This window comes from Biomphalaria glabrata, chromosome 1 (genome assembly GCF_947242115.1).
Source record: "Biomphalaria glabrata chromosome 1, xgBioGlab47.1, whole genome shotgun sequence".
NCBI classification, from domain to species: Eukaryota; Metazoa; Mollusca; class Gastropoda; family Planorbidae; genus Biomphalaria; species Biomphalaria glabrata.
In genome coordinates, this window is record NC_074711.1 from 66276966 (window position 1) to 66289570 (window position 12605).

A 12605-nucleotide genomic window follows, 5' to 3' on the forward strand; every position below is an offset into this window, starting at 1 on the left:
TCACTCTCTTTCCTTCTCTTCCCCCCTCTCTCTCTTTCCTTCTCTTCTTCTCTCTCTCTTTCCTTCTCTCCCTCTCTCTCTTCCCTTCTCTCCCTCTCTCTTTCCTTCTCTCCCTCACTCTCTTTCCTTCTCCCCCTCTCTCTTCCCTTCTCTCCCTCTCTCTTCCCTTCTCTCCCTCTCTCTTCCCTTCTCTCCCTCTCTTCCCTTCTCTCACTCTCTCTCCCCCCTTCTCTCCCTCTCTCTCTTCCCTTCTCTCCCTCTCTCTCTTTCCTTCTCTCCCTCTCTCTCTTTCCTTCTCTGTCTTCGCTTTCATGAACCCCCATTTTTTTTACCCGCGCATCGTAATTTCTCCCACATAAACTTTTGACTTGATTTGGAAAGACCCGTTTCACTACGCAACCCAGACGCCCGTTAATTTTAGTAGCACTTCTCCGCTCCCTCCCCCCACCACCAACAAAAAGTTCCTCGTACACATTCCTGTTTCCCTTTCTACATTTCTCTTCGTATTTTGTTCTCTAAATAAAAAGAAATAACCCCTTTTCGAATTTAGCGAAATGACAATAGATCTAGATTTATCTTTTCAATGTTATTAGGATTTAGTTTTTTTTGTTTTGTTTTTTTTACATTGTTACAAAGTATCATTCCTTACTCTCTCTTTCTCTCTTACAAAAGTGTTGTCGCAAGCATATGAATTTAATTTTAATCTACTAAATAAAAGAAAATTTCTTGTTTCTTTAAATATGCATTAGTTAATTAGTAAATTTTCATTTTTAATTAACAAAAAAATTACAAAGAAACTTATGATCATACTCATAGAGATGAACAATTTCAAGCTATCTTCTGATTTTTAGAGTTGAATAGTTCAAAATTAATCTACGTGACAAGTTATTCTCTGTTCCCTCTTATCAAAACATTTGACTTTATACTATAGAATATAATTATGCCCTCTATTCACAGCTCTTTCAATATATGGATGACCCAGCATGATCTAAAAATGTCATCAAATGTGTAGCTCTCAAGGTGATTTCAGTAGTGATACTACTGAATCTACTTATTGGTAGGTAAAGTATCATTATAGTATTGCAGCCAGCACTAACAAAATCAACACCGCATGTACACTTAAGGTATTCGTAGCGGAGCCAAATAAAAGGTTTTGTAAAGATAGGGGGAGAGATAGCTATAAATAAAAATAAAATGCAAATAAAAAAGTTATTAAATGATGATTATATAAAGGTAAGTCGTCTGTAAGTGTGTGTGGATGATATATTAACTGAGCACTGTCATCCTGTGTTAGTTACATCAGCTTTGGGTTTAATTAGAATACAGCAAACTGATACAAACTATGCCACCAAACATACCAGTAAACTCTAAATGAACAAAAGCTCTCACAGTCTGGATTGCTTGTCAATTTTTTATTTTGAAGTTTACAGAAGTTCTGAAGGTTGAAATGCCTAGGAAACTATTTTGTTTGAATTATTGAAAGTTAACAGAAGTTCCCCAGAGTTGGTCACAGGGTTCCCCCACCATTCTGAGATTAGGATTTCAGGAGATTTCCAGGAGTTTTCCAGGAGAAAATGTTCGATTTCAGGGGCGGAAAAACGCAAACTATATCTATATTTAGTAATAAATATTGAATTACCAAATACATGTTTAAAAATTATGTGTTTTTTTTTCCTTTTCAAATTAGCAAATTCAAAAGTAACTGTTTAAAGAGTAAAGAAGTACTTGTAAACCAATAAGCCTATTTGCACTACTCTCTCTCTATATATATTGCTTGTATTAGTCAACATTAGGAATTAATTAAAATCTCTAAAAACAAATTGCAATGTATAACACATTATCAATATCAGTTACCTATTTCAGTGGAAATCTCTTACATTGATTGTTTTTATTAACAGTAGCTTTCTTTAAATCTATAAAATCTAGCTCTGAATCATAAAGCTAGAAGTGAATTTGAAAGTAAAACCATGAATAGTTTAATTTTATATAGCAGCTTATAGGCCTACTATATAGACCACTATACTCTAAGCTCCATCTACTTCACAATCTAGATTTATAAAACTAAAACTAAGAGAGAGATTCCAGAATCTAAGTCGATCTCTATTAGTGAAGTATTAGATCTAGAATTCTAGAAATATAATCTATACCATATATCATATTATATATACTAGGACTAACTAGGTCTATATACTCTAAGGCCTCCACCCTAAACTTAAACTAAAGACAGTAAACTTTTAGTAAAGTATAGTAGTAGGCCCTAGATCTATATAGTATATATATATTCAGTATATTGGCTATATCACTATCTATATATATATATATGTCTCTAACTAGATCTATCTATCTCTATCATATCCATCTAGATCTGACTATAGATCTACTAGTACTACTAGATCTAGTACTTTACTTTACTAGGTCTAGCTAGAATCAGAACTAGATCTAGAGTAGATAGTAGTATACTAGTTAGTAGTAACTTAAGTAAGTAGATCTAGCCTGGCCTAGACTAGATAGATGAGATCTACTACTATCTTCTACAGTCTAGCTAGAGAGAAGGAAAGAGAGAGAGGGAGAGAAGGGAAGAGAGGGAGAGAAGTAAAACTTAAGTGACTATAAGTCTAGAGTAGATAGTAAGTAAGTAGATCTAGCCTGGCCTAGAGAGTAGCCTAGACTAGATAGATGAGATCTACTACTCTCTAGGCCAGGCTAGATCTACTTACTTAAGTTACTACTAACTACTATCTACTCTAGACTTATAGTCACTTAAGTTTTACTTCTCTCCCTCTCTTCCCTTCTCTCCCTCTCTCTAGCTAGACTGTAGATGAGAAATCATGAGTAGTAGATCTAATTTAGATTTACGGTCTAATCTTAATTTTTATTAACTATTAGAACTTCCGTTTTAGGTTTGAATTCGCCATATTATTACATTTTTATTAAATGAAAGCCGACAATGCCGTTTTTTTTTTTTTTTCCCTAAATCGCCTGTAGGCTCGGCGATTTTCATATTGAATGACACCCAAAGAGACAATTTTGTCCATTTTTCAGGAGATTCTTATGACTTTTCAGGAGATTTTTAATAATTTCAGGAGATTTCCAGGACTTTTTCATATATTTTGCAATTTCAGATTTCCAGGAGCTCCTGAAAAATCAGGAGGCCGCGGGAAACCCTGGTTGGATGTTAAGGAATCATAAGTTCACTCCATGGATAACTACACACATAAACTACTTTGTTCCATGAATAGAAACCATTTGATCTTCAAACTATTTTGTTCCATGAATAGAAACCATTTGATCTTCAAACTATTTTGTTCCATGAATAGAAACCATTTGATCTTCAAACTATTTTGTTCCATGAATAGAAACCATTTGATCTTCAAACTATTTTGTTCCATGAATAGAAACCATTTGATCTTCAAACTATTTTGTTCCATGAATAGAAACCATTTGATCTTCATAAAAACAAAACACCAAGACACTTCATTATTTTTTTTTTATTAAATGAATATCAAAATGATTCCTTCACAATCAGAGGCAGTAGAATGTATCAAATAAACACACTGATAAAACAACAAAAATAGATTTGATTAAAATATGAGCTCCAGACTGTACAAGTAGATGTACACATTTATATATATGTACATATATTTCTCATTTCAGTATTCCACACATCAGAGAAACCAGCGTTATTATATATACTTCATTTCTTACTAGGATGGGAATACAAACAGAACAGTTGTTTTGTTACTGTAACTGTAAGCTCTTGTAAAGCAATTTACTAAAGCCAATTTTAAATAGAATGGTTGGGTCATTTAGTAATTAAATACCAAACTGTGCACCCTAACATTGATTATGGTCTAGTCTAGCAACATTCCAGCTCCTGTCAAGTAGAACATGAAACTCTTTGACAATAGAAAATGTTTTTGTTTTTTTTAATCCTTGGTGACAAAACCCAAAAAGTGAAACATCTCACAAAAAGGATTTTAGTTTGAAAAAAACAATATAATATATGACCCATTGAACATTCTCAACTTTCAACTCAGAGACATGCATTTTAAATGTTGACAATTCTAAAACCAATCCTTGTTAATGCTGACATCACAGACAATCAACATGTATAAATAATGTAATGCTCCTGCATCAAACTTTCATCTGTATAAATAGTTCATACAAGCAAATCAAATACTGACCAAATAAACAAAAATTTCAAAGACAATGAAAAGCTAAAACAAAAAAAATGAGGGCTTTAGGTTAAGCTAATAAACAGAAACAAAGAAAGGAGCTAAATTTTACAAAAGGATATATCAGTTTCCTTCACTAGCTAAACCCACTATCAGCCCCATTTGCTCTCCACACTTCTCAGATGAATAAAAGTTATCACAAATGAAACTAGATACACAACCTGACCATACACAGCTTAAACAAATGTCCACATTTACGTCAATGAGTGAAGACTTAAAAAAAAAAAATTTTTTTTTTTAAATGTATTTTTTCCTGAGTTTTCTGGATGGCACTCATTTTACATCTTAATTTTCCATATGAATATAAAAATACTCAAATCTGGCAGCATGGTATACTGCTGATGGTGACATAGAGAGATGAATAGGATGAGAACTAATGAATAAGGTTAGAAAGAACCTACATGTGTTGTAACTAATTCAAAGAAGTTTCCTAGTTCCTAGACTTAAATCTGCCAAGTTGGTTGTAGAGTAGATTTCATTCACATAATGATTAATAGTTGAACAATAAGCTTCCATAAGTTGAAATAAATAAAATCAATTGTTTTGTTTCATTAGCTAATACACAATTATTTTTCTCATCTCATTTTGTTTTAATCCATCCCAGCTGACCAAGGACAATTATTTTGACTATCATGTTTCCAATAATAAAATGGTCATATGTCTGTAACTAACAGAAAGAGTTCATTGTTTAGTTCTGTGTGTAGTTTAGCTCTGTCACACAACAATGAAATAAGCCTGTGCACTATCCCAAAGCTCTATTGGAAACCTCATGGCAAAGGTCATTCTATTTTCTGTTTCTCGTATTTCTTTATTATCTGTAGAAGTAGAAAATGATGTATTGTAATTTGCTTTGTTTTATATAGTAACCTGAAAGAAAATGAAAAGTCTTTTTTATCCTTCTTATATGTTGTTTAGTGGGAAGCGTGGTCCAGAGGCTAAGTACGCTTGAACTTGGCTTGGCTAGGCTATGATGGGTGCTTGAGGTTCGACACCCGACTAAACCAGAGTTGCGTTTACTGAGCGCCTGAAGGCAGCATGGAAAACCTTCTCCCAGATACCCCCTCCACTCACTGGTCCACAAATGAGATTGGACCACAGCGCTCTGAGCATGATATAAGCATGAAAGTAGCGCTATAAAAAAAGACATAATTTTTTTATTTTTTTAAAATTATGTTTCAATATACAATATTTTATAGCTACAACTTAGTGAAGCAAGTTTGGTTTACCAAATACATTGAATAACTGAAAGCTTTCATTTTTAGAGGAAAAAATATTTCAAATCATGGAATGCAATAATATTAGATAAGTGAAAACAGAATTTTACAAACTAATTTAAAAAAAAAAAAAAAAAATGGAAATTGTGAGTAGAAGAATAGATACAGATAGTGTTCACAGACATTTTTATGTATTTTATTATTAGTTTAAAAAAAAATGAATTAATTCTCCTACACAATTTCAAATACCACTCAACATAACAGAAAATTTAATGGAAAAAAAAGAATAAAAAGTGCACAAAGCAAACCTTGGTTTTTACTTTTCTTGACTGAAGATGGCATCAATTTCAGCTGGTGAAATTCGAGTTGCCTTTCCTGAAAAACAAAACAAAACATAAACCAAAATAGAATGAAACAAGGAATAACATACTTATCAAGATTTTGTAAACTATTGTGTGTATATTGAATGAATTTTGAAACTTATCAGAATCTGCTGTGATATTTCAAAATACATGGTTTGAAATATGTGGAGAAGTATTTTTTATAACAAACATGGTTTGGAAAATGTAGAGAAGTGATATATACAGTGACCAAAACAAGTGTCTAATTGATAGTGTGAATAAAATAACTTTCAAATAAAATTGTAACTCTATATGGCAACCTTTGATTGGACCATCAGATCTATTATACTAATTGGCAACTTATGAACAGTGGTGTCCTCAATGAAATATTTCAACCAGTTGTTATACTATTTCTCCCACTTAAGGAACTTCCACATAAACTATAATGTAATGCCAAGCTTTACCTCTACAAAGTTGGCCAGTAACGCACAGCTTAGTTCTTGTTCGAGGATGTCTCTATTGCTATTGTTGTTGTAGCAGCAACAGATCAAGCTTGGTAAAAGTACAGCCACCAGGCGTGGGTCGCTGAAATACTGGAAGGGCAAAGAGCATAATTGCTGTAGGACAGTTGGGGGCTGCCCAGACTGGATGATCACCTGCATAGTCAGAGCAAAACAAATATGTCACTATAAAATAAAACATTGAGGAAGACACTAAATTCAATGATCAGTAGACACCTGTTGATTGAAGCCAAACTTTTATTTAAACAAAAACTTCAATCTCCCCTAACTGCTCAACCTCAGACAGTTTGGTTCAAATAAATTGTCTTCAATGTCTAATGTTGAAGATAAACTAATTCAATAGATTTGTAACAGCATAAGCATTGCCAGTCATGGCCCCAAATTGTACAGGACTGTCTGGAAAGCAAATGAATGAATCAGTCGAGTGAAGAGAAAAGAACATTTGGCAACTTTTCATAGCCATCATACAAAATCAATCAAGACAGGCATTTAGAGGCACATGCAGAGTGCTCTTATATCTTATATAATACAGACGTTACTTCAAAAAAGATGATTACGTCCTACGCGTCATGCATTTAGTCATGCATATTAACCAATGACTTAAATTCAGCCAAGTCACTGGTTTTCCTGGCTAGCTCAGGCAACCCATTCCATGCTCTAATAGCACTAGGGAAGAAGGAGTGTTTGTACAAATTTGTCCTAGCATATGGGACGAGGAATGTGCCTTTATCTTTGTGTCTTTCAGAGTATTTTATTAAATTTTGTTTTTGTATTTGAAGATTATGGTTCAGTGTTTTATGTATGATTGCTACTTTACTTTTGAGCTTTCTAAATTTAGTGATTTTACTAAAGGTGTTACTCTAGTCAAATGTGAATATTCGTTTGTTATGAATCTCGCTGCTCTATTTTGTGTCTGTTCCAGTTTTTTAATGTTTTCTTGAGTTGAGGGGTCCCAAACGGAGGATGCATATTCTATTATTGGCCTAACCAAGGTTAAATAACATTTTAGTTTTATGTTCTTATTTGATTTATAGAAATTTCTTTTAATAAATCCTAATGCTTTGTTTGATTTTTTTGTAGTTTCATCAATATGTGGATTCCATGACACAGTTTTTCATTTATTATAACACCTAGGTATTTTGCATTTTTAGTCTGTGTTACTGGTTTGCCATGAATAAGATAAGTGGAATTAATTTGTTTTAGTTTTATTGTTACTCTTAACAACTGACATTTTTCTGGGTGGAAAGACATGCTCCAATTTGATTCCCATTTCTGTAATTCATCTAATTCTCTTTGTAAAATATCTGTGTCCTGTGTTGTTTTTATTGTTCTATATATTATGCAATCGTCTGCAAATAATCTGACTTTTGTTCCAGAAGTAATGCAATTTGGTAAATCATTTATGTAAATTAAAAATAGTAGTGGACCCAGGTACACATGAGTTTACTGTTATCGGTGTTGATTTAGAGCCATTTATTATTACAGTTTGTTCTCTCCCTATCAGAAAATCTTTAATCCACTGATGCAGTGAACCATTAATGCCAAAATATTTTAATTTTTTAAGCAAACTATGGTGGTGGACTTTGTCAAAAGCCCTAGAAAAATCTAGTAAGATAGCATCTATTTGTTCACTATTATCTAAACCTTTTGAAAAATCATCAATTAGTCCTATCAGTTGTGTTTCACATGATCTATATTTCCTAAAGCCATGTTGGTATGGTGTGAGGACATTATGTTTGTCTAAGTGGTTTATGATGTTGCTACATATTATGTGTTCTAGGATTTTACATGTGATGCTGGTAAGTGATACTGGTCTGTAGTTTCCTGGGTCAGATTTTTCTCTTTTTTAAATAGGGGGGTGAGATTAGCTTCTTTCCAGTCCTTTGGTACTCTGCCCTGGTTAAGTGAAGCCTGAAAGAGTATTTTGAACAATGGGGCTAGCTCATTGCTTAGTTCTTTGAGTAATCTAGCTGGAATACCATCAGGTCCAGAAGCTTTATTTGGTTTGGTGTTGGCTAATAGTTTTTGAATTCCATTTTCTTGTACTACTATATCTTCTATGTTGTTTACTTGGTTCAAATTCAGTAATATGCCTTTGTCTCCTGGGGCTGAGAATGTTGATGCAAAGTATTTGTTTAGGATGTTTGCTTTAGTTTCATTATCATTATGTATTATGTTATGTTCATCTTTTAATGGCGCTATGCCTGTTGTTTCCATTTTCTTAGACTTAATGTATGACCATAGGTTTTTGTTGTTATCTTTAGATATTACATTGTTTATGTATTCACTCTGCAGCTGTCTGCTTACTTTTTGGGTTATTTATTTTGTTTGATGTGTATTTAGTTGGTATATGATTTTCTATAATGCTTTTAAGATGTTTTTAATGAAATTCCAGAGGTCATCGACTGGTTGGTTAATGTCTTTTTCTAATAAGAATGTTTGTTGAAAGTTTAATGCAGCTTGGTGTAGTTGTGTCAGGTTACATTTATTCCAGAGTAAGATTATTCTTTTGGGTTTTGTATTGGCTACTGCTTTTATCTGACTGTGTATTTTTATGATCTCATGGTCTGATAGACCAGTGATAATTTCATAATCAACTACTAATCCAGGTCTGTTGGTTAAGAAGAGATCTAATGTGTTGTTTAATCTAGTTGGCTTTTTAATGATTTGATCTAAACTTAGGTTGTGTAAAGTTTCAATGAAAAGCTCATTTATGTCCTTAAGGTTTTGGTGTTTATCTATGGTTAGTGTTTTCCAATTTATATCAGGTAGGTTGAAATCACCCATAATCCAAAAAACTGCATTTTTATTTGTCTCTTTAAGTGTAGTAATCTGATTACATAGTTCCTGCATGTATTCTAACTAGAATTTGGTGGTCTGTAAATGCTGCCTATTATTAGGGATGTTGAGGTGTATTAATTTTACAAAATGTTGATTCTACATTTTTTGAGTTAGGTAAGGTAATTTCTTCTGCTATAAGAGTGTTTTTTATTGCTAAAAGAACTCCTCCATGATTATCAGCCCTATCTTTTCTAAAAATTTTATAATTACTATTGAAAATTTCTGCATTATAAATTTCAGGATGTAGCCAAGTTTCTGTTCCTGCAATTATGTCTGGTTTCTCACATTCTAATAAAATTTCTAAGTCTGCTGTTTTGTTCCTAATGCTTTGAAAATTTATTACTAAGGTTTTAAGGTATTTTGGTATTACTTCTTTAGTAGGTTTGTTTAGTGAGGCTGTTGTATTAATTTTAGTAGATTTAGGTTTAACAGGAGTGGATCTGGCTAGTGGTTGGTGAGTTTGGTTTGGGATGGTGTTTAGGATGTTGTATGGGTTAGAAGTGTCTGCATCAAAGGAATCAAACAGTCCTGATGTAAACTGAGGTAACCCACACGGTACACAGTGCCATGATGCGTCTTTGTTGCCTAAGGCATAATACACAGGTGTATTCATATGGAGACATGATGCATGGTACCATTCATCGCAGGTGTCACATTGAATGGCTTTCTGTTTCAGGGTGCATATTTTTTTGCAGATGTTGCATCTATCTTTAGATCTAGGCCCTGGATTTGACTCTACATCTCCTGCTATTAGTATTAACAGTGATAGGTATTTATTTCTGCTGTGTCTGATTGAGAACTTCCATTTGTGATGGGTAATCTTCTTTAATGTTATGGATGTGTATGTTAGGTTATTTTTGAAGTTGCATTGTTCTAAAGTGTGATGATTGATTATGACTGTTGTTTCCTTTTTAAGTTTAGTGTTGACAAAGGTAGATCTAGTTCTGTGTTCAGCTAGTGTGTATTTAGTGATTATTAGGATAAATAGCCAGAGCAATTTCATGATGACTGTTGTTGATTTTAGTTTTTAAAGGAGTCTAGTCTAAATCTAGTTTAAGGTTTAGGTTTACAATGCCTAAGTTAAGTCTAAATCTAAAGTGAAAGCTAATTTACAATGACAATAAAATCAAATCAAATGGTTTATTAAATTCAAAATATGGACCTAGACTAGATCTAGATTCTAGATCTAATTCTAGATCAATATATTTACGTCTATAACTAACTATATAGAATATTACTATTAGTTATTATTAGTAATTAGTAGTATTAGTAGATGATTAGTAGATCTAAAGCCTTAATTAAAGTCTAAGTCTAACACTAGACTGACTAGATCTAAAATATAAGGATATAATAATAAATATAGACTAGATCTAGATTTAAATAATATTAAATTAAATTATAAGGATTAGTGAGACAAAATAATCCTAAGCTAAGAGTTGTTAATTTGAATTAATTAGTGGAAAAAATGCTGAATTAAGTTAAATATATAATTTAAAGATATTAGTTTATTAATTAAATAGCTTTTTTAATGAATTTGGTTTGATTTTAATACAACAAAACGAAAAATTTAACTCATCTCTGATTACAGTAAACAGGGATAATTGATAATCTGATAATTTGTGGTCTCTTTAGATTGTCATGGTCAAACCACAATGTGAAAGCTCATGTAGATATTAAAGTCATCACACTACCAGACCAGTGGACTGCTTTTATGGTAATTTACAAAATGGTAAAAATGCTGGTGGACCGTTTTTTCGGTACTAGCAGATTTCATTTTAAAAAATGACTCAGATTCTAAAAATAACAAACCAATCATAATAAAACTATATGTTTAGCTTTGCAAATGGCTGCACCCATATGTTTATATTGAATTGGTGTGGTTTTACATGAAAATTTTCAGAAAATTTGCAATAAACCAGGCGCATATAAAATAGGTTTTTAATAAGCCTAAGGTTGATTGATATTTTAGTTGATTTAGACTTCATAAAGAATAAAGTTTTTACTTCCATTGAATGATACTGTGAGAGATTGATTGATAAAAAAAATTAATGATTTTCATTCTAGAGCTTTAATGATAGTAAGTAAAGAGGAGCCATGGACCTCAGGAAATAGGGGACAGTCTGATTCAGGGGCTCAGGGCTGGTAGGGTTAAGCCAGTTAAGGAATAGAAAGTCTTACTCTATACATGTATATTAAGCACAGGGACTTAAACTAGTGAAATACATCAGTATAGCTGAAACTTCTTGTCTATAAAACCTTATTATCTGTTTCTTATAATGACTACATTTGAAACACAGAGACCATTCAATAGAACAAAAGCACTCACCTGGTTATCAGGATGAAGGACAGTGAAATAACCAACACACAGGACCACTTCGTGCAAAAGTTCCTCTGATGTCACATGAGAGCAATACCATATCAGGTAACTGACAATGTGACGGAACTCCAGTGATAAACCTTCTTCTCCAAGAGTGCTCTGTTTATGATATGAAATGTAGTCCATTTAGCGTATCAGTACAGACAACAAGTCTACTAAGAGTATCAGTACAGTCAACAAGTCTACTTAGAGTATCAGTACAGTCAACAAGTCTACTTAGAGTATCAATCAGTACAGTCAACAAGTCTACTTAGAGTATCAGTACAGTCAACAAGTCTACTTAGAGTGTCAGTACAGTCAACAAGTCTACTCAAATCTAGTAAAGTTAGTCCATTTAGAGCATCAGTACAGTCAACAAGTCTACTCAAATCTAGTAATATTCTCACTGTAGAAGATGTAAATTGTGAGCACAATACAAAAATGTAGGATACTTTAATTGTACAGAACATGAAGTACAGTCCACATAAATGGTCAGTTCTGTGCAAGAAGTCTTGACCATGAAATGGTTATTGAGTGTGCTTTTATAATACAAAGGAATATTCAAGTCATTTTGTTTATTACATATATATGTTTTAAATAGGTAATTATATCATATACAATACAAATAAATAAAAACTGAATTATTTTCTGCTATTATTATAGTTCTAGATTATTAAAGCATGATAAGTTCTTTGCATATATAGAATTTCAATGAAATAGAATTATAGTTACAATTCAAGACTTCCAAACCGTTCAATAATTTAGTTGACACAAAACCGCACAAATTATTCTTCACATAATATGACAATTATAATCATCTGACTAGATCTAGACTTATAAATTAAGATAAAAAAATAACATGATAATATTTTCTTTGACTAAATACTCTTTCAAAAAAAGTACACAAAAACAAGATTTTATTTTAAGCGAATATATCATATTGTTACGAATCTCCCTATCCAGGCTCTCTGCAAACTGCACCTTACACCACCAACTTAAAGAATTTGACAACTCAGGGCTCCAAAGTAATGTAACACTTTAATAGTTGAATAAATAACAGCCAATACTGTACAATTGGCAACACGTACACTGTACAA

The 12605-nt window shown here is 32.5% G+C and overlaps 1 protein-coding gene across 3 annotated transcripts in view; it reads right to left on the minus strand.

Annotated features, from left to right (window-relative positions):
* Positions 1–3473: 3473 nt before the first annotated feature.
* LOC106060116 (S phase cyclin A-associated protein in the endoplasmic reticulum-like) overlaps positions 3474–12605 on the minus strand; it is a 30954-nt gene continuing 21822 nt past the window's right edge. For all 3 annotated transcript variants that reach the window (XM_056008900.1, XM_056008885.1, XM_013217903.2), the window contains 4 exons: positions 11479–11628; positions 6255–6446; positions 5758–5824; positions 3474–5050 (listed from right to left, as the gene is read on the minus strand). In XM_056008900.1, coding sequence (XP_055864875.1) covers positions 4950–5050; positions 5758–5824; positions 6255–6446; positions 11479–11628 — 510 coding nt within the window. In that variant the 3' untranslated portion in view covers positions 3474–4949. The remainder of the gene's footprint in view (positions 5051–5757; positions 5825–6254; positions 6447–11478; positions 11629–12605) is intronic.